A 23,818-nucleotide genomic window follows, 5' to 3' on the forward strand; every position below is an offset into this window, starting at 1 on the left:
CTTAATGTCCAAGTTTGCAGACAGTACGAAGGTTCACAGGGTTGTTAATGACAATAATTACAGTACGCTAATGCAACAGGATCTAGAAAAGTTGGGCAGATGGGCTGAGAGATGGCAATTGAAGTTTAACATTGACAAATTCAAGGTTTGTTCTTTGTTTGGTTTTTAGGAGCATTAGCAACTAAGGCCATATTGCTCCGGGATATGCGGTGGTCATTCTCTGACCTTTCCGCATCCTCCGTATTTGGTGGTGACGGGCTCGAACCCTGGTCTAATCAAGAAGCGTGTGCTACGCACTGCTGCTCCTTCCCACCTGGTTACGGAGGTGCCTTGACAAATTCAAAGTACTGCATATGAGTAGCAGTAACCCCAGATTAACATACCAACTGTGCAGTACTACAGTCAGGGTACTGGAGAATGAAAAGGACTTGGGGGTAATTGTGCAGTCAGATATAAAGTTTGCTGAGCAGTGCAGATATGCTGCAAGAGTAACTCATGGGGTCTTGTCAGATATACAGGAATTTTGCTAGTATGGATAAGGAAGTGATTATCTCCTTGTATAAGGCAAAGGTCAGGCCACATCTTGAGAACTGCATAGAGGTCTGGAGGCCTCATTTTAGGAAAGACGTAGAGCTGCTGGAACGAGCACAGAGAAAGGCAACAGGATTAGTGAATGGAACCGAGGGTAGCTCTTACCAATAAAGGCTAAAATTCTGCAAATTGCAACATTTGGAGACTAGGCACCTGTGAGGTGATCTAATTGAGGTGTATAAGGCCTTGAATGGTTTGAGCAAGCTCAATGCTGATGGGGCATAAATTAAAATTGAGGAAAGACAGTTATAGAATAGATGTGCAGAAATTTATCTTTAGCCGGTGAGTGGTTGCTGGAACCAGTGATTGCTGGAATAAACTTCTACAACCTTCTGTCTGTTGTTGTGGAAGTTTGCTTCAGTAAATTCAAGGCAGAAGTAGACAATTTTGGAGTGAATGGATAAGTGAAATGGGAAAGTGTTTTTTTTTTTTTTTTGGCTGATGCTGTATAAGCTTGCTTTCTTGCATCATATGCCTCTATTAATGCTAAGTGTTATACATTAAGTACAGAAATTTTTAACACTCTACCACTACCCTTTCATATTCAGGCCACAAACTTTTCAAATGCTCCTCATATATATATATATATATGTATGGCGGATGTGTACATAAAAGACACTTTCAGATATAGTTTTTTATCGAAATTATACAGCGGCAGTGATGGTGATAGAGATTTTATAACTGATTTAGCGATCATGCATGATGATAGAAACTGGTCCAGATGGCACTACAATGAAGGCTTGTATAAGATCAAGATCCTTTCCTGTGCTCTTGAGCTTAAAGTTATAAATAACCTTAAAAAGAAGAGAAAAAAATTGTAATGTCAGCAATGAAAACAGTAAAATGCTTGAATAAATTTAACCCTGCAGTGGTGGCACCTGAATTGTAACAAGGTTGTGACAGGTTGTGACTTTCTTTTTAATATCTGAAAAAAAATTAATTCTGCTCGAGAGTATGCAAGTATTTCATCTTTTCTGAATGGATTGCAATACTTTCTTTAGTTTTTAATTAAAAAAAATTAAATATTCAAAAAATGCAGTGTTTTTACACATTTTATTTTCAAAAAAAAATTTATTCTGAAAATTAATTTTTTTAAAAATTAAAAACGAAGCTCTAGTCTTCCATTTTCAGTTTAAAAAAACTTATAAATGCATGAAATGAAAAACATGTGCATGCACATATTTCTGCCTATTATATGTATAAATATTATATGTATAAATACGAGGGGTTCCCAAAAAGTAAGGTAACACATTTTTTTTCTTAATAATGGTGAAAGGGAATGAGATGAAACATGGTGGACAGATAGACCTGTTAATAATGTTCAAAAAGACCGCCAGTTCAGTGTTGCGGTACTGTCACCTCACAGCAGATTCCAGTTGCAAAATGGCAGCTACTGTGCGAGTGTGGTCCAAAACAGGTGTTCATGAAGTTATTCGCTTTTTGCAAGCAAAAGGGTCTTCACCAAGTGACATTCACCGTGAACTAGTTGCTGTGTATGGCGAAAAGGTGATGACAAAGAAGGTGGGCCACGTCGACATTGAAGTTCGACATCAGGCAGGCAGGCCTTCATCGAGTAAGACAGAAGACAACATTTCGCACATTAAGGGCGTCGTTCTTGAAAACAGGTGAGTGAAACTGCATGAAATTGCACAAAAAGTGAATGTGAGTAAGTTCACGAAATTGTTCATGATGTCCTTGGCTTTCGAAAGGTGTGCTGCCGCTGGGTGCCCTGACAGTTGTCAGAGGAGGACAAAGCAAAACACTGCGGATGTGTCTGGAGAACCTGTTGTGATACAGCGACGAAGGAGAGGATTTTCTCACTCGCATAGTTACAGCAGACAAAGTGTGGGTTCATCACTCTACCCCAGAAAGCAAACAAGACTCCATGACCTGGAAACATCCACAATCTCCTGTGTACAAAAAATTCAAAACCATTCCCAGTGTCCGAAAAGTCACGGCCACAGTGTTCTGGGATCTCCAAGGCATTCTGTTGGTGGATTTCTTGCTGAAGGGAGGAACAATCAATGCACAGCTTTACTATGCAATTTTGGAAAAACTGAAAGCCAGCATTCGACACAAATGGCCAGGACTCCTGACAAGCGGCATGATTTTGTTGCACAACAACGCAACTCCATACATTGCATCACTCATAAGTGGTTGTGCCGTAATCATTTGGGAACTTTGTCATCCCACCCTACAGCCCAGACTTAGTGTCTTCAGACTTCCATTTGTTTAGCCCTCTGAAAAACACCTTTCAGGAAAGCATTTCAACATGGATGAGGAAGTTCATCAGGCAGTGCAATGTTGGTTTCTGTGTGTGTGGACACGGACTTCAGTATTGGCACTGATAAACTGATCCATCGTTGGGACAAGTGCATCAATAAAACTGGAGACTTTGTGGAAAAGTAGTGCATGTTCACTTATTTCTTGGTGTGTAATTTCAACTTCATATTATTAAACATCATCGAGAGAAAAAATGTGTTACCTTACTTCGGAAACCCCTCATAGTTCAGGGAAAATTTTAAAAAATTAGATACTATTATTCACTTCCATTTTCAAATTTTTTAAACTTTATTTGAAATTTGGAATGTCACAAATGTGTGAAATTTGAATATTATGTTTCTAACTCTGTCTGGAGTGTGTATCACTTTCCATGTTTCCGTATTTGTTATTCAAAAATAGTGACTCTCAAAACTCTGTTGTCTAAGACTGATGATATCTATAGATCACATGGGAGAGTTCTGGAAATAACTAAAGGTTAGAATGAAACATAATTCTGAGCTTTGTAGTGTTGGTATCAATCAGTTTCTCACACTAGCATTACTACTAGTTAAAAGTAGAGCAAACAGGGCTGTACTTTCTCTGTACACTAGGGTTATAACTCTCAGAAAGCAGTAAATAAAAATTCGAAACCCACACCAAGTTAAAAGTTGTCAATATTTAAAAAGATACAGTAAATCAGATTTTTATCTTCAACCACCAATTAATGTACTTAATTATTTTTGAGTTACACCTCACAGGTGTGCCAACACTACAGGGTTAAGAATGACTGCATATAATAATTGCACAAGGCATATTCTAACAACATTAAATATATCAATATTTTGGAGGCATAAATGATAGTACCTTTGCTGCAGCAATACATAACTCCATCTCCGAGAAATGTCTTCCTGCACACATTCGTCTGCCATAACCAAATGGTAGCAGTGCAAAAGGATGTATTGTGGGTAGCGTTCTCCATCTGTCAGGGTCAAATTTATCAGCATTTGAGAAATATTGAGGAAGTTGACATGCGACACTGAAATGGCAGAAGATTGGTACCTAGTGAGAGAAATAATAAATTTAATTAAAATTTAAATTTTTAAGTTATAAACTTTTATATTAGTACATTAAAATTGAATAATAAAGGTTGTGACTTTGGGGGAGGGTTTATAAACGTTTTGTGGCAATTCACTGTAAATTACATTTTAATTTAGGCAAAAATAAATATATCTTTAAATAATTTGTTTGGTTTTTAGTCTCGTTAATAAATTGAAAAAAATCATTTTTTTTTCTCTCTCTCTCTGAATTGTATATTCAAAAAATCAATAATTATCGCTGATTGAAGTGGGTAAATAACGAATAATGTATTTTTCTATTAAAGTTTATTTTTTATTTATTTTTAGCGTAATTAATAAACCAAATCAATACTTTTAAGCTTTTTTAAAATTTTTTACAAGAAAAACTAATTATTAACTTGTGTTTTTCAAATTTAGTAAGCTTTAGTAACATCGGTCTTGTTATCCAAAAAAATGTTTTCCCAATTTTCTTAAAGCCAAATATTATAGTGATGCAGGCAAAAAACAAAGCTAAAACCAAAGTTATATTGAAAATTATTGGAGGGGTGTGCATGTGACATTTTGAATAAATATGGAACCTTAATGAATTTTTTTACTGCTGTACTATTCCAATTAAAAAATAATAATGCAAACTGGAAGTGAATTCTGTACTTGAGGAATGCTAAAATTTATGCTGATGTAATTCAAACTAATCTTTAAATTTTTAAGTTTTCTATTTTTGATGTATAAAATACACCGGTGATGGCTAGATGGTAAAAGCATTATTTTGGGTCCCTTTAAACACCTCACGAACAAATGTAGATCTTTTAGAGTAGTAGTTATATTTTCAGTTTATACTCCAGGATGATGACCACATTGTCATCCCATGGTCAGAGGAATTCACAAGATTGAAAGAATACAAGAAACAGCACCATATTTAGCAGTGACAGACTTTGAACCCCTGTCACTAGCACTTGTACTTATGTGCCCTTGTACCTGACTACTCAGCTACATACGGAGTGGTTATCAAGTTTTTTCTCAATTTTAAAGGCGCCTCCGTAGCCAGGTGGGAAGGAGCAGCAGTGCGTAGCACACGCTTCTTGATTAGACCGGGGTTCGAGCCTGTCACCACCAAATACGGTGGATCAGAAAGGTCAGGGAATGACCACCACATATCCCGGAGCGATATGGCCTTAGCTGCTAATGCTCCTAAAAACCAAATAAACTCAATTTTAAAAATTACAAACTATAGCTTACAAAAGCAATACTGAATAACGTTTTTTTCACTGTAAATCAATATACATGGGCTTTTTTTAATTAACGGAGCTGTGTTGAATATAATGCACAGCCTGGTTTCTTATTAAAAAATTATGAGTACATAGAGATTTGATCATCAGTAACGATGTGAAAAAATTTTACCTTTCAGTTATTTTTCTAAATTAATCACTTTGCGCAATGGGCATATTTCAAGCTAATTTTATTGTTTAAAAAACTCCTGTATAAACTGATTAAAGAATAAGAAACTGCTTCTTGATATAGTCTATAATTTGAGTTATTCATTTTAAAGGTAGGAAGAGACTTTATAATCACTTTGTATCTTGAATAATAATTTATTCCTTAATTTTGTATTGGTTGCACGAAAATGCAAAATTCCTCTGTGCTCACGAAAATTTGAAAAATCAGCAAAAAATGATTAAAAATTATTCATTCTTTTGATGTCCATATAATTTTAATATTTTCTGAACACAACTGTGAATTAAGTTTTGAAAAATTAAAATTCACTTAGACCTTTCAGAGAGCAAACGTGAATTTAAAAACCGTGCCTTTTAACTTACTTATCCTTTGATTTGAGGAGAGTGCATCACTAACAGCAGCAGCAGCAGCATTCGCAGCATGAAATGTTATTCATGCTGAGAAACAGTTTGATTCCATCAATATAATAAAGCCAGAGAGCATTACTGATTGGATGAAAGTGCTCAGCAGTAAAGTGAATATCTCTTTATGACACCTGTCAATCAACATATGCATATAATTAGGTTTAACTTAATCGTGAATTTTTATTAATTGCATGATAATTTACAGGCATTTCTCGAATTTTATGTAATTAATTCAAAGAAACCATTCTCAACAAACAGGTATTGGAAATTTCAGCCATCTGGTTAAAATAGATGAAGCACAAATTGTCGTTAGTCATGCAGGGTCAAATCGACTGCATGCGACAAATACAGGGTTAAAAATATAATTACAAAAAAAATACGTATATAAATATATATTTGTTAAGATATTCCTTAATTAAAGAAATAACTTAAATACAACTTTGTTATCACCGATAGAATACATACCCCTGCAGGTACATTGTATCCAGACAGTGTAACATCCTTAGGCAAGATCCTTGTTAAACAGGGAACAGTTGGTGTTAACCTGGTGGAGTAGTAAATGTATTTTAACAAATTATTGAAAGATTAAACAAGTGAATTTAGATACTGTGTATGTATACAAAAGATTACTTTTACTAATGCTGCATTTTCAGTTTAAGTTCCTTATAACTAGTGTCATATTATGGCCATTGATAGCATACTTCAATCTAAATATTGTGTGCATGTATATATTTAAACACGTACTAGTTTTACTTAAAAAATGTATAATGAATTTAATTTTATAGTTTCTCTTAATTGCACTTTAAATTATTACTAATGCGACACCTTGGATTTTCTGCACCGTAGCATATTTACATGGAAATTAGCAGAAAGAGAAGGAATAAGTAGTTGCAAGTAGCAAATAGGATTATGAATTTTGAAACATAAAATATCTAAAATTATTAGAAATGGAAATATTACCGATGGAGGCAAGAGATGTTACCCAGAAAGAAAATGGCAATGAAAAAAATTCAAATGAGAGACCGGGTAACTCAGTTTAGGAGACAGAATGTCAGTTAATATTTAATAAAATTTCAATTCTGTCAAAAGCAATGATGTGCTTTAATTAAGAATATTTATGTCCTTTTTTTATGGTATATTGACAGTGCAAGGAGAGTTATTAAATTCCTTATGCCATGGTACTTACTTTCACAAGGTCATTTGGTGTTTATTTATGAAAGTCGTTCAAATTAAAATTGCAAAACCAACATAAAATGTATGTTGTGCAAAAACCGATGATAATCCTGTGTCGGATTATTGATTGAAGTCTGCCAGAAGCACTAAGTGCCCATATATTACCATCTGTTGTTGTTTTTATTTGGAAACAGTCAATTTTCTGTAATCTGATTTTTGAATGTATAAGGAATAAAACTTGCTGAAATACAGGGTGTCTCAAAAATACATGGCAAATCTTCAGGAATGAGTTCCTCGTATGTAGACAATAAAAATATTTTCTATCAACGTAGTTCCAGAAATGCTTGGTTCCTGAGTTATTAGCCGGAATGTCTTATCTCCCGCAGGTGATTTCCTTCATCACAAGGTACTGACAGAATCTGGTGGTTTTCCATTCCAACCATGTACTCAAATCAGGAGCAAGCGGATATGCACTTAATGTACGGTTTGGCGGACGGAAATGCTCTGGAGGCTCGTTGTTTGTACCACGAAAGGTTCCCAGAACGGAAATGTCCAGACAGGAAAACATTTGAAGATATCCATCGCCGCCTTTGTGAACATGGGACCTTTACAACTCGTGCTGCCAACAGAGGACAACCAAGATCTATGACTCCTGAAGTAGAGGATGGACCAACTGCCTGGCCTTCATGCTCACTGATTTAAACCCACTAGATTTCTTCTTGTGGGGCTATTTAAAGTCATTGGTGTATTCGACTCCGGTAGCTGATGTGGAAACTCTCCGCAATTGAATTGTGGCAGGTTGTGAGACAATACGAAACATGCCAGGAATTTGGCATCATCTTCACGAGTCCATGAGACGTCAATGTGAGGCCTGTATTCAGGCAGAAGGTGGACATTTTGAACAATAACTATAAGGTGATGTGAACGGTTAAGTGTCATAAAAACAGACCTTCAAAACTTGGAAGCCGAGCATTTCAGGAACTGTTGATATAAAATATTTTTATTGTCTACATACGAGGAACTCATTCCTGAAATTATGCCATGTATTTTTGAGACACCCTGTATAACACAGAACATTGGATCTCTGGTGAAGCATGCATGAGTCAATAGCAAATCTATGAGTGGATGAATAAGAACAGTATTGGATGTGTTAAGGATTCTCCTCAACCAGGGATAGCACATCATGTCATAGCAGCAGTGGAAGAATTCATACGAGGAAACCATCGCATAATATTGAAGAAATTGCCAAAGCATGCAAGATTAGTGTTAGTTTGGTGCACATCATTAACGAGGGTCGTACTTTCGAAAAGTGCATGTTCAGTTGCAACAGAATGAACAGAGGAATGAAAAATTGTGTTCTATGAGCTTTGGATGGTGTGAGTGTTAAGGAAATGCCTTTTAAAAAAATGTAGTGTTTGATGGTGAAACCCAGGTGCACTATTATACACCAGAAAGCAAATGCACAAATTCAGAGGTGCCATACAGGCTCACCTCGACCAAAGAAAATCTGTACCAAGCATCAGCTGGGAATGTGTTACTCACTGTATTCTGGGATTATAAAAGAGTGATTCTGGGACAGTATCTGGACAGAGATGAGAAACAGTAATTAGTGAGGAATACTGTAACGTTCTTCCGAATCAATCAGAGCCAGTAGTTTGAAAGAAAGGTGTTTTTTCTGTCCTGAGATGTGTGCATCCATGCAGCACGATGACAATGCTCCTTACACTACCCATTCTACAGTGAATCAGATAGAGGAGTTGAAATATGAAGTGTTAACCCATCCTCCATCTTCTTTAGCCTTAGTTCCATGCAATTATCACATTTTTCTAACCACTAAAAGATGCATTAAGAGGATGTCACTTCTTGTCAGACGAACCATGTCAAGATGGTGATGCATGAGAACTTCAACCCCAACCACATTGAAAATTATTTTTGTTTGTAGTGCAATACAGATTTAATTCATGGCAATAACTGAAATTTGCAAGATTCATTTATATTGTAAGGATATTAAAAAAAAAATCTTGGACTTGGAAATCTAAATCCAAGGAGCATTTCTTCTTCAGAGTAGAAGTTAAGCTTCCACCCTTGGAAATTATTTTAAAAAAATAATAAATAACAATAATATACATTGATTGTATTTCGCAGCAAAATGAATGCAATGCGGAAGTCTGAATGACAAATTATATCACTTGCCAAAATTGAATTTTTATACTTTATTAAACTTTTTAATGCCCTCTGTGACAGTATAGTGGTCAATTGTCTGGAGAAGTCTGAATTTGAATATTATCAGAGAGTAAAGGAACTCTTAGAGGCCTCTTCAGATACCAAAGGCAGAAAAAAGTCCTAAGGCCTCCTTGCTCCAGAAGAACCATGTTAAATATCGTAAGGTATTTAAGAAGGCCTCTTCTAAATTTACAACAGTTGTTTTACAGTATCCCAAGAAATGATTCAAAAATACTGATGAGATATGACAACCCTTTCAGGTTTGAAGGATACAATCAATTGGGAGTTAGTGAACATTTCATCAGAAATTTTGACTGCAGTTGTGTAGAATACAATGCCTCTCTTTAGTGCTTACTAAAAAAAATGGTGGATACATAGAGATTTTATCATCAATATAGATGTGAAAAAATTTTGCCTATGAGTTATTTTTCTAAATTAAGCCTGGACTTAGCCAATCTCAGATACCAGGATTAGGGCTTTCACTATGAGTTATTCTGGAATTTTTCGGCCTATGCAACATGCAAATTGGGTCCATCTATGGGCGCACATACACACGATGAAAAAGAGCATCAGATACTAGTGCGCTGTGTAAATAATAACACCAAGAGAATTTAAATATGGATGTCTTTGCCAAAATAAATGAAAAATACAGTTAATGAAAGGTAGGAGGACCCTCATAATATTTTGCATGTTTTTGCCCAGCTGGATTTAAATAGCCTTGTAAAATGCAGTGGTCTTAATGTTCACAGCAGAATGAACTTTTGCTAAAAAACCAGAGAATAGGTTTGTCTTTTACAATTTTTAAGATCTAGTTAATGTATAAATTTGCTATTATTATTTTTTGCACTCCCAAAGTTTCTCCTTCCTAAGAATGAGAAACTTTGGGAGCAAGAAGAAAAAAAAAAAAAAAGTTTTTCAAAAATTTGTGTAGAATATCAATAACAGTTTTCCTTATGATATTTCACATATACCTGAATGTCTCTTGCACACATGCCTTGATATATTTTAATTTCTTTAGTCCAGAAGAATCAATATTTCCATCAGGTGCCACCCTTATCACTTCGTCATATACTTTTTCTTGTATATCGGGATTTTCTGCTAGGTGGTATATGAGAAAACACAGTGAGTTTGTTACCTGCAAAATAAATTTTACCCTGTAAAATTTGCTGTAAAAATAGAAAATATTCACAAGAACTGTCCATAAAAGATATCCCAGGGTTGTGGGTAGGAGGTGGAATTCAGGAATCTCGTGGCTGAGTGACTATATTTGAATAAAGTAGTTGCAGTCCACGTAAAGGGACGGGAGGGATGGGGCAGTCCTCTCCAGATATTTTCCCTAAAAAAGTTTTACATTAAAACATACACATTGTAAAAGATTTGATTTATTTTTTAAGATAGTTTATTTTCAAAATAAATATTTACTGAGAACTGATACTGTATTGAATTTTTTTGTACAGTCAGTTCAGTTCTAAATCAATTTAAAATATGAAGTGACAAAAGTCTTTTATGGATGATTCCCACAAAAATTTATAGTTTCATTTAGGAGGAGGAATCCCTCCTAAATGAAACTAACTTATTTTACTTTGAAATGACTTGGAACAATTACAGATGGTTTGAAATATGGCGACTAAAGTTTAATGCTTCTACCCATAAGGTTTTGCACTTGGGAAACAGGAATCTAGGAGTTATGCTAAATTTACACTAGAATTATGCTATAAGCTAGAGAAAGAGAGGAATTAAAAGGGTGACACAAATCATTAGAGACCTGTTAGTTTAACTTCTGTTCTGGGGAAAATAATGGAGTCACCGGTTAAAGAGGTGATACAGGATCACCTAGACAAGACAGCAGTAATAGTTGACACAGCATGGGTTTGTTAAGGGGAAATCTTGTCTGACCAATTTGATTGGAAACTACAATGTGGTCACAAAGAAACTGGATGCAAAAAATAGTTTTGATATCATATACTTGGATTAAAGAAAACTTTTGATATTGTTGCACATGGAAGACTGCTATACAAATTGGAGCAGTATGGCATTAAGGGCAAGTTACTGCGATGGATAAAGGGTTCGTTGAGTGGGAGACGGCAGAAAGTGGTAATAAATGGACACTGCTCTACGTGGACTAATGTTATTAGCAGAGTCCCCCAGGGTTCGGTGCTGTGCCCATTGTTGTTTTGTGTATTTATCAATGATATCGATGAAGGTATATCAGGTTTAATATCCAAGTTTGCAGATGATACAAAGGTTGGCAGGGTTGTTAATGACAGTAAAGACAGTATGCTACTCCAACAGGATCTAGAAAAGTTAGGCAGATGGGCTGAGAAATGGCAACTGAAGTTTAACATTGACAAATGCAAAGTACTCCATATGGGTAGCAGTAACCCAAGAGAAACATACCAACTGTGTGGTACTACACTCAGGGAGGTGGAGAATGAAAAAGACCTGGGGGTAATTGTGCAGTCAGATATGAAGTTCTCTAAGCAGTGCAGACGGGCTGCCAGAACAGGTCATGGAGCTTTGTCAATGATATATAGGAATTTTGCTAGCAGGGGCAAGAAGGTGATTATCCCTTTGTATAAGGCAATGATCAGGCCACACCTTGAGTACTGTATACAGGTCTGGAGGCCTCATTTTAGGAAGGATGTAGAGTTGCTAGAATGAGTACAGAGAAGGGCAACAAGATTGGTGAAAGAAACAAAGGGGTGCGCTTATGAAGAAAGGCTTAAGTTCTGCAAGTTGCAGCAACTGGAGACTAGGCACCTGCGAGCTGATCTGATCGAGGTGTATAAGGTCTTGAATGGTTTGAGCAGGCTCAATGCTGACAGTATACTTCTGCTTGCTCAGATTAAGAACCTGAGGGGGCATAGATTCAAATTGAGGAAAGACAGTTGTAGAATAGATGTGTGGAAGTTTGCCTTTATCCAGCAGGTAGTTGATTGCTGCAACAGACTTCCATCTGTTGTTGTGGAAATTGATAGCTTAAAGAAATTTAAGGCTGAACTAGACAAACATTTGGAGTCACCGGATGGGTGTAATTGGAAGGTTTTTTTTTGGGCTGATGCTGTATACGCTTGCTTTCAATATACGCTTGGTGGCAGTGATCACAATGTGCTGAAGTGGGAGTTACTCAAAGAGGTAACTACCATTAGGGGTAAAGGGAAGGGGTATTGCTTTCGTAAAGGCGACTACAATGGACTGAGACAGTATTTAAATTCTATACAGTGGGATCAACTGATGATATTGCCAACAGCAAATTCAAAATGGGAAGCATTCAAAGAACTTATCGTGGAAGCTACTAGGCTTTACATACCAACTAAGAAATATTGTTCAAGGTTTAGGCCTAAATGGTTGTCAGATGAACTAATGAGGCATATGGCAGAGAAGAAAAATGCATGGGATACATACAAATTAACACGTGACACGGACGCCTATGATAGATACAAGTTGATCTGTAACCAAGTTACAAAGGAGGTTAGGCAGGCGAAGGCAGATTACGAGAGATCCTTGGCAAGGGATGCGAAGAAAAACAGCAAAGAGTTCTTTACTTATGTAAACTCTAGAAGGAAGGGGATGAATCAGATTGGTCCACTTGAGATCGATGGGTCAACTGTTGATGACCCTGCTCGGGTAGCTAACAAACTAAATGAATATTTTGCATCGACATTCACACATGAGGAGTTATTCAGCGAGGGGAATGCCAGAGGTGTATTCAACTCTAGCAGTAAGCTAGGGAATCTTGTAATAACTGAGAGCAAAGTGGAGGAGAAATTGTTGAAGATAAACACAAGAAAGGCACCTGGGGTGGAGGGGATCTATCCAGTTATATTAAAGGAGGCAGCAAAGGAGGTAAGCAAACCCTTAGCCATAATTATGAGAGCTTCCTTGGACTCAGGGGAGGTACCCATTGACTGGAGATGTGCAAATGTGACCCCAATTCACAAAGGGGGAACAAAGGCTGACACAAGTAATTATAGACCTGTGAGTTTAACTTCTGTTCCCGGAAAATTAATGGAGGCACTGGTGAAAGAAGCACTGCAGGATCATCTAGACAAGACTTCAGTTATAGCTAGAACACAGCATGGTTTTGTTAAGGGGAAGTCTTGCCTGACCAATTTGATTGGATACTATGATGCAGTCACAAAAGAACTGGATGCAGGGAATAACTTTGATATTATATACTTGGATCTTAGAAAGGCTTTTGATACTGTTGCACATGGAAGACTGCTGCACAAATTGGAGCAGTGTGGCATTGGAGGCAAGTTGCTGCTATGGATAAAGGGGTGGTTGAGGGGGAGAAGACAGAGAGTGGTAATCAATGGACACTGCTCATCGTGGACTAATGTTATTAGTGGAGTCCCTCAGGGTTCAGTATTGGGGCCTTTATTGTTTTCTGTATTTATAAATGATATTGATGATGGTATATCAGGCTTAATGTCCAAGTTTGCAGACGATACGAAGGTTGGCAGGGTTGTCAAGGACACTACTGACACTATGCTGCTGCAACAGGATTTGGAAAGGTTGAGCAGATGGGCTTCGAGGTGGCAAATGAAGTTTAACATTGACAAATGTAAAGTACTACATATGGGAAACAGCAACCCCAGAGCAACGTATCAACTCTGTGGTACTACACTGACAGTGGTAGAGAATGAAAGGGACCTGGGGGTGGTGGTGCAGGCAGATATGAAGTTCTCTGAGCAGTGCAGACGAGCTGCAAGAGTAGCTCATGGTGTATTGTCAATGATATATAGGAATTTTTCTAGCAGGGATAAGGAGGTGATTATTCCCTTGTATAAGGCAATGGTCAGGCCACACCTAGAGTACTGTATACAGGCCTGGAGGCCTCATTTCAGGAAGGATGTAGAGCTGCTGGAACGAGTACAGAGAAGGGCAACTAGATTGGTGAATGGGACAAAGGGGTTCTCTTACGAAGAAAGGCTTAAGTTTTGCAAATTACAGTGTCTGGAAACTAGGCACCAGCGGGGTGATCTGATAGAGGTGTACAAAGCCTTGAATGGTTTGAGCATGCTCAATGCTGATGGGATTCTTCCTCTAGCTCAGAAAAATCACCTGAGAGGGCATAAATTCAAATTGAGGAAAGACAGATGTAGGATAGATGTGCGGAAATTTGCCTTTAGCCAGCGGGTGGTTGGTGGGTGGAACAGACTTCCATCCCTTGTCGTGGAAGTTGATAGCCTAAATAAGTTTAAGGCTCAGCTGGACAGGTATTTCGAACGAACAGAGGGGTGAAGTGGAAGTGGTTATTTTTATTTATTTATGTTACTTTTTTTTTTTTTTTTGGCTGATGCTGCATAAGCTTGCTTTCTTGCATCAAATGCCTCTACTAATGCTAATGCTAATGCTAACTAATGCAAATGCTAATTATGTGATTTGGGGTGATAAAAGAGAGAGAGGAATTAAGTGATTAGAGGTTACGAAACAATCAGATATGAAATTTGTCATGCAACATAAGGCAGTGACTACGTAGGTACATGGTCCTATTTATGATTTACAGGACCTTTTCAGGTAGAAGGATGTCATTGTCTCTCTGTATAAGATGATAATAAAGCTGCACTTGGAATACTGTATTCAGGTTGAGGCCACATCTGAAAAAAAGAGCTTTGGGAAAGGGTTCAAAGAAGGATAATTAGATGGTTAATGGGTGCTAATCAAAGTTCATACTACGAAGAACAACTTAAAATTTAACAGACTACATAGTGTGGTAACAGTGACTACATAGTCACTGTACTCCTCGTACACGATGTATGGGGAGGATAGGAAAAGACCTGATTTTGAATACCATCAATAGTACGAGGAATTTTTATGGGCCTTTTTCACAATGTAGCTGAGTTAATTGATCTGAGATAAGGGTAGCATGGTTTTTCCTCCCGAAACTTGTTTTTTTTTTTCTTCTGGCAAATAGCAAATCGACCAAAGAACACACACAATTTATATACATATGGGCGCGATATGCTTAAGTTGCTGATGCACCTAAAAAACTGTTTTTAAAAATGGTTTCAAATTACTTATAAATAATCCTTATAAATGATACATCAAAATGCTTTAAAAATGCTTAGAAGTATGTGAAAATAAAAAGCCATATTTCATGTTTTTGATATTGGATCCACGTAATGACAATTTGTTTTGTTTTGTTTTCTGCCATAGCAACTAAAGCTATGAAAGGGTTCCCCCACCCCTTGAATTTTAAACCATATTGCTATTCATTTCATACCTTTTATTAGCTTTCCACAAAAACAGGGAAAAAATCCATACTTTATGCTCTTGAAATTTATGAACTGGTAGAAGGCCGGCCCATAGGAAGTTTTAAAGAAACTGGAAACATTGTGTCAGAATGGCAATTGTGAGTTGTACAACCAACTTAACCCTTGTAACACTGAAGCTGTTTGCACGATTATCACAATAATTGTGGTACAAGACATGCTATATGATATCAGAGCCCAATATTAATCATAATAAGGGTAGACATAAACTATATTATGGCAATAGCCATTTTACATGATGATTGCTGGCCTGTTATATGATAATCACTGGAAGTGCCTCCATTCTCTACTAAACAGGCCTGAACTGGCCAACATGTTTACGGTGGTGATGTAAAATGTCTGCAAAAAGTCAGTGACAGTGTTGCTTATTTCTTCAGCTGAGCATGGATTGTTCACAAATGTCCACCCTTTAAGATATTCCTATAGAAAAATGGAGAGGTAATGTTTGGTGATCTTGACAGTCCGAGGCCCTTAGAGATCATGTGATCTTTACAGATTTTCCTGTCTGTATTGACACTGCAGATGTGCAGTTGTGATTTCATTGTTATTCTTTTAAACACAGAAACCTTATTACCTTTAGTCAAAAATAAATGAATCCAATTCAGTTTGACTAAAATTTAAAATATAAATTAAAAACTAACTATAAATTATATATCAAACTTAATTACAATAAGATTATGTATTTATCCATATTATTTCTCATTTAATATATTAATGAGCAATCAAAAAGTTTAGAGACTGACTGTACCTTGATCCATGTTGTAGAGGGTTGCAACTTGTCCCAACATGTTTGGTGACTCAAGACAGTCACGCAAGAATAACTGTTTATCTGCAGTCAGTCTGTATTAGTGCAAGTTGGATTGATGTTTTACATGTTTCATAGCATTTTAAAATGACTGATATTACTGTGCAGTATTAAAATTTCGTTTGAAACACTACATCACTGGTTCTTCATCTGCCATACTCGGCGGATTTGACTCCTTGTTTTGTTTTTGTTTCCTAAGCTTGATGTCCTCTCGAAAGGTCAAAGATTTGCTACAGGTGAGGAAATTATTCAGAACATGATACAGGAACTAGTAAAAATTCTAAAAGAAGCAAATCGGGAATGCGTCCAGAATTTAAATTGGTGTGTATAGTATTAAGGAGACAACTTCAAAGGAGATTCATCCAAATAATCTTTGTCATTTGTTTTTCCCATCAAACATTAAAGTCGGCCATTGTCCAGTGGTTAGTATATGCAACCACCAGTAAGGAGGTTTGAGTCAATTTTGTGCACAGTGCACTGAACTGGGCACTAAAAACCTGGCTGCCCTTATGATTAATTTAGTATGCTTTCAATCATAATGAATATGTAAGTTGTGTCTTCAACTGCATATGTAAGTTCTCTCCTCAACCGTATACCAGCCTTGCACTGATGTGGGAATTTTTTTTCTGTTTTTTAGGTAGTTCTCTATCAATTCTTTTTTATTTTTATTACTTTATTATTTTTATTTGCTCATTTTTTGAATGGTTTGGGCATTTGCTACAGGAGTCAGGGTTTGGCGTCATACATGCTCAGTTGCAGCCTGCTTCCTCATGGTGTAGATGGGCACCAAGATGCAACTTCCTGGTAGCAAAGAGGCCAAAAACAACTAAACAGTGTAACATATGCACACATTTCTGGCCTTTCTGCAGAGTTTCTGTATCAGACTTTCTGTCTCTGCATCACCACGGTGAGGTTAAACTGCATTTTGGGAGCTGCCCAACATAAAGATACTGAACATGTCTACATGTCCTCAACCATATTGAGAATAAACGGTATTTTATTTATTTTCCAAATACCATCCCTCTTACGCTACTCTTCAAGCATTCGGCGATCCACTATTTTTGATCAATTTATGGTAGTGAGTGCCGATTTTTGTTTCAATCCCCTTGAGGTTGATGTTTAAGTTGACTTGGGCCATCTTGGCCAGCTCTTCTTGTAAAGGTTCATGTGTCCTGAAACTGCTCCCATAGTGCCCAAACAACACTGCATGACACATTAAGCCAACATGCCACCTCCGCCTGTGACCGCCCAGCTTCAAGTCATCCAACGGTCCACCATCTCAAAGAATCATAAGCGATGATGACTTGCCATCCTGAGTACTGGAGATGTGGCTATCCCACTGAGCAAGCCAAAAATCAGGAATTAAGTGATGTGTTTGCATAATGTGTTGCTCTGTACGATAGTAGATCAATTTCTATTGACACTGTTGAGAATAAAATATTCACGAAAAGGTTTTTTTGTTAATTTTGTTGAACAGTATACTGTTAATACTATTACAACTTAGTTACACGTTGACACCACTCCCACTTCAATAGTATGCAGGGCTACTATGACACCCTATCTCACGAGTAGGCTTTTCACTATAAAAGTTAGACTGCAATAAGTATAGTCCTGCATTTCGTCTGTAGAACAGTGCCCATTTGAGCTACCAATGTAGAACGTGTGACCTGGTTTAACTTTAACAATCCAATTCATCCCATAAATGTTTCATGGGTTTCATGTCTGTGAACTATTCTCAAACAGTCCTACTGGTTTACCTTGTTGAAACAAACATGGATCTGTACCAAAGAACTCACATTGAAGAGAGCATGGAACTCTCCAAAATTTTAAAGTAGGTGGCATTATTGGCAATTTGAACAACCACCAAAGATTTCAAGCCATACCATGAAAAACAGCACCACCATAAAAACTACATTCGAATTTCACTGTTGGAATGATGTACTCCAGTAACAGATACATCATGCCCGCTCATCTGATTGGGATGGAGTGTAGCAAGTTTTGTCCCACCACCCTCGATGGATCCAATTTCCATTGCTCTAATTACGGAGTTCATTGCACTATGCAAGGAGAGATGGCTGATTACAGTAGATGATGTTTGACTTACACCAATGAGGCAAAACATTATGACCACCTACCTAATATGATGTTGATCCTCCACGTGCAGCCAAAACAGCTCGTAGCCAGCAAGGCATGGATGCTACAAGATTTCTAAATGTGTCTTCTATCTGTTACCAACACATAACCAGCAGATCCTTTAACTCCTGTAAGGTCCGTGGTTGAGATGCCACAGATCGGAGTTGCTGTTCCAACAGAAACCACAGATGCTCGATGGGATTGATGTTTGGGGAATTTGGAGGCCAGGGCAATACCTGGAAATCTTCCCCACGTTCCATAAACCGGTCTCGAACAATCCGGGTGGTGTGGCATGGCATTATCATGCTGAAAGATGGCACCGCCAGAGGGAAAGGCCGTTGCCATGAAAGGGTGGACCTGGTCAGTAATGATGTTTAGGTAACTGACAGATGTCAGAGTGCCCCCGGCACATGGATGACTGACCCAGGGTTACCCAGCAGAACATCGCCCAAAGCATGACACTGCTGCCACTGGCTTGTTTTTGTCCCACAGTGCATCCAGGTGCCGTCACATCCCCAGGTAAACGACACTCACGTACCTGGCCATCCACATGATATAACAGGAAACATGATTCATTGGACCAGACGACCTTCCAATCACTCAAAGTCCAGTTTCGATGTTGCCGGTGAACCATGATAGCATGGGCACTCAGAGCAGCCTTCGGCTACGCAACCCCATTTTCAGCAGCGTTCGATGTATTGTGTATTGTGACACATTACTTCCATCACCAGCATTCCAATTACCGGCGAGTTGCCCCCAGTCGCCCTTCTGTTGCCACGTGCCATCCGGAGAGCCTTCGAGCATCAGTGAGCCATGGTCATCCAACACCTTGCATGATGTTTTTTATACCGTGTCCTGACCCAAAGCAAACGATTATATTTAGGCCACTTGAATAGTTAAATTCATCTACTGTGCTGTGTCTTATGTCTGTTAGTTGCCTGTGTTCTCTGATCGATTTGTCTGCTGGATGAAAAACCCCAGTTTTTGGGGAAAAAACCTTGCTATCTACACCTGAGACCGACTAACTCAGCCACGGAGTGAAAAAAAGAGCCCATTAAAGTTCCTCGCGTCATCGACGAGATTCGAACCTGGGCCTTTTCCACCCGGTGTGGGGAGGGCAGTGATGATACCACTGTGCTACTGCGCAGACACCGTGTCCTGATCCGTGCACACACCGTAGTTCACCTGCATTTGCTTCGATTTGCATAACGACTTGCTAGTTATGTTTTGGCTCATCGGTGTATACGCTGCCACTTTCCAATGAACACCATGGCTATAGAGCTACCTATGTAGTACTTTTGTACAGGCGCAACTCTTGTTAATACTTTAAACTCCTGGTTGATATTTTGCAAGGATGTCTGCTAAGACTGTCTTACTGCCCTCCCTAGTTTCCACTAATCGCATGGAGAGAGCTTCCGTTATTTTTCTGTGCATTGATGAATGGTGATGGTACCATCACGATAACGTTACCAACTGTCGACTTTAAATGGTGTAAGCTGTCGGTATTTGCATGAATCAGCAACCAGTAATCAGACATCCAACGATAACACCATTCTTGAATCTCAGAGTCCATATGCTCTGCAGATAGTTAAGGATAGCCACAGCATTTAGAAAGGTCAAAGCCGTGGTGGACAGATGAGTATGAAGTACACGGTTATTTAACAAATTTACTTAAATGTGCTTATACTGAACATTTCTAACTTTTTCAAACCAAGATACCGCATGTAACGATTACCCAAATCATCTGCACTTACCGTGAATATTCCTCCAGCAATCAGATCGATTACAGTTAGCAACATTTCCTTTCTTGAAAGCCCTTCAACACGAAGTAATGTCTCCAACACGCTTAGCTCTTCTTTATCATCCTTGTTTTCCTTGTTTTCTAACTCAGTCAGTGCTGCTTCGATATAGCGAGCACATGAGCTAATAAGGAAAGAATGATTAGTAAAAGGCGATAAAACGTTCTGCATCAAATTTTTAAGTGTTAACATAATTGTAAAAATATTTTTTTTGTCTACTGAGATCAATACATTCTCCATTTTGAGGGCAAAGGGGAAACACCTGAAAAGAAGAAATCATCTTTGTTCTGGTCTCTGAAAAAGCCATTACAGCTACCTTGATATCGTCATCACTTTAAAAATCGATGTCTGTGCAGGTCTCCTTTAGATTTTTGTAAAAATTTATCATGGGTAACGTCTGGACTATAAGATGGATGATTTACTACTGGAATTTGAACTTATGCCCCCTCTGGTTCGTAATCTGAGCAAGAGGAAGAATACCACGAGCATTCAGATTGTGCAAACCATTGAAGGCTTTATACATCTCATTCAGATCACCTCGCAGGTGTCTACCCTCTAGACGCAGAGAATTTGGGTAGAGGTCGAATGCACGTTGTTAAACTATAAATAAAATAAAAGAACAGTATCTTCGTTACTATACAGTATTAAATTCGATTCTTTCTAAAAAATTTCTACTCCCCGGCGGGGAATCGAACCCCGGTCTCCCGCGTGACAGGCGGGGATACTAACCACTATACTACCGAGGACATGAAAACGCATTTCAATTTCCTTCTTCTATATTCATTTATCACCTCATAAATTTTTGAGAACTGCAACATATGCATCTCCAGTGATTGTTTTCTTATTTGGTATGCACAACCATTCTGCAGCCATGGAAACGGAATACTTCATTTCAGTTTGGGTAAGTGTATGTTTGTAAATGCAAGCAGCTAGTATGCAGCTATAGCAACCCTGCATTTCGAGCGATCACAATATCCAAACAAAAATGAACTCTTCAGTTTCCATGGAGCCAAAATGATTAACAGGGTTTTCATGGTGGTCGGACAGTAGTCAGTCAAAATTTTAGAATTTTATAGTAACTAATATCTTATCCTACCATTAATATCCGGACACCCCTCCATGGATGGGAAAACAGGTCCTATGCATGCAGCTCGTCACAGAACCTGCTATAAATATGCACACTGGGCTTCGAACAGACAATTGCAAAGGTGGGCATGCAAGATGACACGTTCAACAGAATTGATCACCTCAACAAATGCTAGAAGCCGATTAACATGGTATAGGGAGCGCGAATCCTGGACTGTAGAGCAGTGGAAAACAGTCCTATTGACAGACGAGTCGAGGTTGGCACTCTGCCAGTCTTATGGCCGTTCTTGGGTGTGGCGAATGCGAGGGAAACATTTCCTTCCTGATTGTATCCTCCCAACAATGAAGTTTGGTGGAGGCAGTGTCATGGTATGGGGCTGCTTTTCATGGTTTGGCTTGGGCCCATTAGTCGTTATCGACAAAATCATGAATGCTGTGCAATACCAGGACAGCCTGGACAATTATGCACTTCCAACATTATGGTAATACTTTGGGGAAGGCCCGTGCATGTATCAACAAGACAATGCGCTATGCCATACTGCTCGGGTCGTAACAGAGTGGTTTGAGGACATGGGTGTGGAAAAGTTGGATTGGCTAGCACAGAGTGCTGATCTGAACCCTATCGAGCATCTTTTGGATGTATTGGATTGTCGGGTACGTGCACGTCGAGATCGCCCAAAGAAAATGGCCGAACTGGTGGCTGCGTTAAAAGACGAGTGGAGGAACCTGACATTTATAAAAAGCTGGTTGAGAGCACGCTGCGAAGGTTGAAGGCTGTCATAAAAGCAAAAGGTTTCCACACAAAATATTAAACGACACAATAAAAGATCTTTTTTTGTCAAAAGGTAAGTGTCCGGATATTAATGGTAGGACAGTGTATATGTATAAACAAGTACGCAAATGAAGCGATATAAGCAATAACATCCGTCAGACTCAGGGTCATCAACGATACTAAACACAAAAGACCAGGGGCAGTGCCGTCCGAGGGTGAAGGGGTGCACTGCACCCGGGCGCCAATATTCAAGGAGCACCTGAAAACCTGAAACTTATATACACATATGAAGAAAATTTTAAATGGGAGGTCCAAATTTCAATTGGCACTCGGGCGCCACATAGCCCCTGCGCAAGACAGTGTAATGTATTTTCAGTCTCTCTCTGCACAGTCAATCAGCGCGCAGTCAGAGTGAGTCATCTGCCTTCCTAAACCCCGTATGTCTTTCAAAGTACTGAACTGTGAACATAAGTTTTCATATTTTGATCAGGATTATCCAACTGTCTCCGTGGCCGAGTGGTCAGGAGCGAGAGTGCAGTAGCACACGCTCTCTGAATACCACTTGACCGGCCCCTGACTGCTAAATACGGCCGATATGCCAACCCGCACTGGACCAGCGTGGAAGAATATGGTCCAATTTCCTCAACAGGAATCATTAAGGAGGCTTCCATCATGCAGTGGATTGATAATGGCTGCATTTTACCTTTTTATCCGACATCCAGATTAACTGTAACCGAATTAGCGAGGGTTTACTCTATTTATAAAACACGCTTTTACCAAATAAAATATTTTATATTTTATTAAATTGATGCCCATCCTTGAACATCAATGAACAATAAAATATTTTATTGTTTAATGATGTTCAAGGATTCGGGAAAATTATTTTAGTAAAACTTTCGCAATTATTTGTAAATATTCGAATTATTTGATAACAATAAAAGAAGAAAGAAACTCTCCAACAGAGATTATCAAGTTGTAGAAGACCTGGATGCAAAAGGGATGCAGGTTCTGTAGACCCGGATGCAAAAGGGATTAAGGGGCTTCGTTTATTTATGTTGAGACTTTGATGGCTCTCTCGATAGTGGCCCCCATAGATCGGGGACCCTGGTGTGGTGCATCTAATGCACCCCCCCCCCCATTTGCACTGCCTTGACTCTCAATTTAGGACTGAAAACCCCAAAGATCGGTTCTCGGTTTTCTTAAATGACATCAAAGAAGGAATAAAGGACATGATGTCAAAATGTGCATATGATTTGAAGAGTGGAGAGGAGCGGTTAATGATGAACACCAACCAGCGTTGCTCCAGGATGAGTAGAATAGGCTTTAAGAATGGTCGGAATAGTGGCAGCTATGTTTTAATGCAGAAAAATCAAGGTTTTCGCATTTAGGGAACAGCCTGAAAAAAACCCTATGCACTTTATGAACAGTAAATGAAGAAAGGGATTTGGGACATACGATAAGGTGGATTCTTACGAGCAATGTAGACAGGCGATAAGGACGGCCCAGGGTGTCCTATCGATGATTTAGCTAACATTTCCTTGTAGAGATAGGGAAGTCATAATCCCACAGTATACAACAATTTTAAGACCACACTTTGAATACGATATCCAAATATGAAGACCGCACCTAATAAAAATATTGAACTTCTTGAAAGAGTCTAAAGATGGGCAACCACTTTGGTGAGGTCTGCAAAAGGGGACACCCAGAAGAAAGACTTTGAATATGTGGGCTACAGATTTTGGCGCCTCGACACTAATTAGCATG

At 38.4% G+C, this 23,818-nt stretch overlaps 1 protein-coding gene and 1 non-coding gene across 2 annotated transcripts in view; both read right to left on the reverse strand.

Moving 5' to 3' along the window:
* Positions 1–1,211: 1,211 nt before the first annotated feature.
* Positions 1,212–23,818, reverse strand: part of LOC150079895 (ecdysone 20-monooxygenase-like) — a 42,077-nt gene continuing 19,470 nt past the window's right edge. Inside the window, exons 5-9 of the mRNA XM_090382603.1 lie at positions 20,152–20,320; positions 10,153–10,316; positions 6,251–6,329; positions 3,718–3,912; positions 1,212–1,385 (exon numbers count right to left, since the gene is read on the reverse strand). Of these exons, the coding sequence (XP_090238729.1) occupies positions 1,278–1,385; positions 3,718–3,912; positions 6,251–6,329; positions 10,153–10,316; positions 20,152–20,320 (715 nt within the window). The 3' untranslated portion in view covers positions 1,212–1,277. The remainder of the gene's footprint in view (positions 1,386–3,717; positions 3,913–6,250; positions 6,330–10,152; positions 10,317–20,151; positions 20,321–23,818) is intronic.
* On the reverse strand, positions 20,871–20,942 carry TRNAD-GUC (transfer RNA aspartic acid (anticodon GUC)). The gene has a single exon. It is a non-coding gene; the product is annotated as a tRNA-Asp (tRNA).

The sequence above is a fragment of the Mastigoproctus giganteus genome, chromosome 10 (assembly GCF_048544385.1).
Source record: "Mastigoproctus giganteus isolate SK-2022 chromosome 10, ASM4854438v1, whole genome shotgun sequence".
Classification (NCBI taxonomy): domain Eukaryota; kingdom Metazoa; phylum Arthropoda; class Arachnida; order Uropygi; family Thelyphonidae; genus Mastigoproctus; species Mastigoproctus giganteus.